General features: G+C 39.0%; 1 protein-coding gene across 1 annotated transcript; it reads left to right on the forward strand.

Moving 5' to 3' along the window:
* Positions 1–1,173: 1,173 nt before the first annotated feature.
* LOC144652295 (putative skeletal organic matrix protein 5) lies at positions 1,174–4,299 on the forward strand. Its single transcript, XM_078512333.1, has 4 exons — positions 1,174–1,489; positions 1,591–1,633; positions 2,784–2,919; positions 3,448–4,299. Exons 1-4 carry the CDS (start codon positions 1,237–1,239, stop codon positions 3,961–3,963), a joined length of 948 nt encoding a protein of 315 aa, XP_078368459.1. The 5' UTR covers positions 1,174–1,236; the 3' UTR covers positions 3,964–4,299.
* The last annotated feature ends 959 nt before the right edge of the window (positions 4,300–5,258 follow it).

Consider the following 5,258-nt stretch of genomic DNA (forward strand, 5'->3'; position numbering starts at 1 on the left):
CCCTGCTATATATCCTCTAAGTCAGTGACGTTTGTGCTTAAATGAACATTATCGTGGCCCTCCCCCGGGTTTCGCGCGTGTAGTTGTTTTATGTCGCACGTTTTATGGTCACCGTACGACCTTAGCTCTATGGTTCGTCGAAAAGAATCGACCTAGTGAGGACTATTATTTTTATCGAATTTTTATGAAGGGGTGGGGATGCGCAATTTTCTAAGAAAACAATTTCCGCATTGGTGAGTGTATGAATATTCTTTGCCAGCATAACCCTCTGCAATATTGATACCATCCATCTTTTTCAGGTGAAGGTTACTTAATTCTTACTTGCGCGCGATTTTCTTATCCCACTTTTCTCGTGAGCGCATTTTGTGAGTGTGTGAGATCCTGCAGCCACCCCCACCCCCAAGCCCCCCTTTTCATCAAAGGTGTGGAGCTATAAACTGCACACGAAGAAGTTCTGTTTGACACGTCATACTCTGGCAATGTTTTCTTGGCACCTCTCGCCAATTTATAAGTAAGGAGGCATCCATCTTTCCACATTGTCTTTGGACGTGCTCTTAGAAATGAGCCCTTAAGTTGAGAAGGTCATGGTATCTGGTGGATTTTGATCCGTCTTATTTGTTTGGGAAATTGAACGATGGCCGCTATACACGTAGCACTAAAAGCGACTTGACACGTAGCAAAACGTGCTCATAGGCAAAGACCGATAATATAAATGCAGCTATAGGTAAAGAGGGTTGTAGTTTAAAAGAAACCTTTCGAAGAGAAACTAATTTATTAATTAACACTATAGTTAGGAAATAAAACGTGAATAAGGATACTTTGAAAAGCACTCTTGCTGTTCATCACACGATCAAATGAAAAACTGTCAAAGGCACTTGCCAAGGACAAATCCTTCTAATGTGATTATCTTACGTGATTAGTTGAAATAAATTGCTGGAGACAATTGGTCTGTTTTTAAAGGAGTTGCCTCACAGGGGTTTCACAGCTTTCAGTTTAGTATTAAAAAGTTAAGCCTTAATTTTACAAGTTCCAGTCCATTTCCATGCGAGCCACCTACATGTACGCAAACAAATTTTGGCTGTTCGAAGTCTGGTATAATCCGTGACAAATCCCATTTAATCCTCACTCATTTGTAAACAATGAAACGTGCAGGTCGTGCGAAGTTAAAACGCCTTACCAGTGATGTAGATAATCATTGTTAAGATTTGCTCGTCAGTGGCGAAATCACTTGTTACGATGCGCTCCACTATGGTTTGCCTTTTGCATCCCGTTTTGATCGCAATTTTAACCATAGCTGTGGATGGTGGGAATACCTCGTCCGTATCAAACAAGATTCCTCCTAATAGGGACGGCAAGTCCGTGGTAATTACCAACGTGGTTCAAGATTCAAACTGTAACGAGGCCATTAAATCTCTTGAAGCAAAAATGGAGAAAAAGTTCGAACAGCTCATGACGGCCATTAACAGAAGTTTTCATGGAAATTCCGCTGGTGAAGTATTCCTCATTCTATATTATTACAATTGAGTCACAATTCCTTTTATATATTTTAACATCATTTTAATGTATTTTGTGGTATTTCTTCTTGGGTAGGTCAGTCATTTGCTTCGTGCAGGGACATCTACGTTAATCACAAGTGAGTTCTTCTTGTCACATACGTTGTGTATTAGTTATAGCTAAATTAGCAAAATAGCTTTTTAGGACTGGCGAAAGAAACGTTTAATATATATTTTTTGGAACTTGAAGCTTATTTTCGAACTTTACTTTCGCAAATTAAAAACATGCCTACTGTACATTTATGATTGTTCACACGATATGTGGTAGGCTTTTCGGGATTTTGAAATAAAGATGTTTGTGGTGTTTTTGTTGTTTTTGGGGGGAAGGGGGGGCCGAAAAACTACTTTATTTTAGTAGAAAAGTAATAAGAGTATTCGTTTGTCCTTTGTTTTGTCCCTTTGCCCTTTGTCTGTTATGTCCTTTCCACTCATTACAATAAGAAACTCATAACAGGTTGAAACGTGTAGCTGGCATTCACAGCGTTTGAATATTAAGTTTTGCAGTTAATTTTGCCGAGTACCATATTCGAAAGAACTAAAGCTGGATTTCCACTGACGCGTAATTTTTTACGTGCGTTTACGTGCAGGAAAAAATCTAGAGATTATGTATGAACGTCTTGCGTAAACGTGTACGCAAGTCGTTCGTACATAGTCTCTAACTTTTTTTACGCACGTAAACGCACGTAAGAAATTACGCGTCAGTGGAAATCCACCTTAAAAGAGTTTGCTCGCGAATGCTTTTATACACGTATAACGACATACGCGTCAACATTTTCGGTTTTGTGATATTCTGCCCTAGATTTGGTAATTTTCTTCCACGTACTAAATGAATTCACTTACGTGTAAACTATCCAAGTGAAGTCCTCTACTGAATGACGATAAAACAGAAGAATCAAAGCAAGCCTATTCAAAAACAGTATTACGCCATCAAGCGCGAGCCAGCGCGCACTGTGAATTTGATCCAAAGGTTGTAATTTTGATTGGTTAATTTTGTCTCATGATTTTCCAAATATGCTGTAATGATAATCTTCTATCAAATTAAAATAATGTAACATAAATGCTTTTTTTTACATTGTTACCTGATTATTGTTATTGTCCGTCTTGTTTTAGTTAAGTTTTAAGCTTTTGCACTACTATACGTATTTATGGTCATGCAAATGAAGCTTCTTTGTAACTTCTGAGCTACGAGAGCGAGCTAGGTTATTTACTTGGTCTGTATAACTTTATCAGGTCGGAGGGAAACAAAGCTTACTTACTTCAAATGGACACCGGGAAGGTTCCTGTGTATTGTCACATGACAAGTTCTGGCATTGGTGCATGTGGAGGTGGTGGGTGGACGCTGGTCATGAAGACTGATGGTGCGAAGGTATCATTTCTGCAAATTCAAGAGCTGTGAGGCATTTATGACTAATAGTAAATAACAAATCCTTTATTTTTTAGTGTCAATTTATTCAGCCCAGGTAGGCTTATTGTGGAGACCGTTTAAAAAATCTCTAACAATTACAAGATAACAAATACTAATCCTACACCCTTTAAAATGCTTTAAAAATTCTCCTATCTACTGTTTACAAAATAATCTATTAACTAAACTCTTAAATCTCATAATGCTAAATTTGCTTTAACTGGCATTGATTATGTAATATGACCGTGTCAAGGTAGCCACGGTTTAAAGTACGATCCTTTTAGGGCTACCGGACTCGATGGGCGCCTCGATGTGTAAAATAACATTTGCTGAAAAAAAAAACCTGTCATTAAAGCAACCGTAAAGCAGTTAACGTAAGGTTTACTGAAGTTTTGTAACGAATCAAGGTTATGGTCCGCATTATCTAACACATTGTCTGTATTGGGCTTGTTCTTGTGTCAACTGGGTTTTCATTTCTTCTTCCTTACCCAGCCAACGTTCCATTACGATTCCAAACTCTGGGGCAACAAGATCGACTTCAACCTTCCAGGAGGGAAGACCGGCTTTGACTTACAAGAGACCAAGTTGCCGACCTACTGGAACACACACTTCTCCAAGATATGTCTTGGTATGAGACTCGGCGGTCAGCTTAAGTTTATTGTTATAAACAAGAACGCCAACTCTCTTTACTCACTGATAGCCGACGGAAAATACCGCCCCACCTCACTGGGACGCAAGACGTGGAAGTCACTTATTGGCTCGCAGGCTTCCTTACAACCCAACTGCAACATGGAAGGCTTTAACGCATACACGCACGCACATAGACCCAAGGCGAGAATTGGTATCCTTGGTAACAACGAAAACGACTGCAACAGCAACGATTCCAGACTCGGGTTTGGTACAGGTGGGCTGAATGATAACTCTAACACGTGTGGAAATGAGGCAACGAGCGGAGGAGATAATGGAGACAAGCACATCAAAGCCATGGGATACATCTTGATTCAATGACATTCATAATATGAGCTGATTCAGAGATCCCTGCTTTTTGTCAAAGGACGGTTACATAAAAAAAGTTACACTTTTTGAATTGCTTTTTTTTGCAACACTAAGCTCGGTATTTGCTGGAAAGTGTAAAGAATAATAACATAATAATAAATAAAATAAATGTTTGTATAGTGTTTTTTACAAAAGTTTTAAGGTGCTTTACAAAATGTTAGGGATTTAACAAAAGTAAGATAAGATACGCACCTAAAAGCCATAAAAAGAATTAAAAAACAAAGCGGAAAAAATTAAAAAGGAGCATGCAGTACAGTTGGTCTAAAACAAATAAAACTGGTGATGGGACATAGTGACTCTTTTTCTATAGGGAGCTTTGCGTGAGTTATACTTCTTAAGTATCACCTTTCTGTCAAAAATGGTATATAAAAGGGTAAGGGGTTAGAACTTGGGGCGGAGCCCCCCGTATAAAACTTTTTTGAGTACCCCCCCCCCCCTCGGGTATCAACGGCAAAAAATGTTTTGCGTGCAAATTAACCATGGAATCGTAATACCCATTAGACATATTCAAAAAAAGTCATCTCAGAACTGTCAGAAATTCACTGGAAAACTTTCAGTGTTATAACAATAATACCTCATTATCTTCAGAATCAGTGATACCCTGTAAAATTCTGGTTTAGCCCCCCGGTTTAGCCCCTGGAAAAAAAACCCCTCGGGGGGGGGATTTATTCCCCCTACCTTATTATGGGAAACTAATGTTCTGTAAATGAAGTTATGTGAAATTAACGCGACTTTAACTAACGCGAGTTGGAGGAGAATCACTTTCGAATAAAGGAAATTCTGAACGCGTTTTGGAAAGGGGGGGATTTTCAAAACGGGGGGAATTTTTACTTCTTGTGCGTGTCCGTTGGCTTTTTAAAAGTGTCCGTTGTCCGTCTTAGAGAGGTGTCTTACAGAGAGATTTGTTACAGAAAAATGACTGAAAAACGGCAGGGACCATCGCCAGGTGTCCGTCTTATGAAGGTGTCCGTTCAGACTGAGAGAGTTGAGTGTAGTCTTTTAATAAAGTAGCCTCTGCCATAAAAAAGACAGCCAAAATTTAATTCTTGCTAAAAGTACACAAAATGAAAACGGAAACTCGCTCCAAGCGAGTAATGGTTCTCCTTTCTTGCAGTAACCGCCTTTCGTATCAGTGTAAATCTTGTCAAGCTATATTCTGAGATACAGCTCTTGTTTTTTTGTGTGTCATTACGCGTACAAAACACTCGCGTACAAACTCTTATTTTTTCCAAACATGGTACTTGGCA

This window comes from Oculina patagonica, chromosome 4, assembly GCF_052425735.1.
Source record: "Oculina patagonica isolate OP01 chromosome 4, crgOcupat, whole genome shotgun sequence".
NCBI lineage: Eukaryota > Metazoa > Cnidaria > Anthozoa > Scleractinia > Oculinidae > Oculina > Oculina patagonica.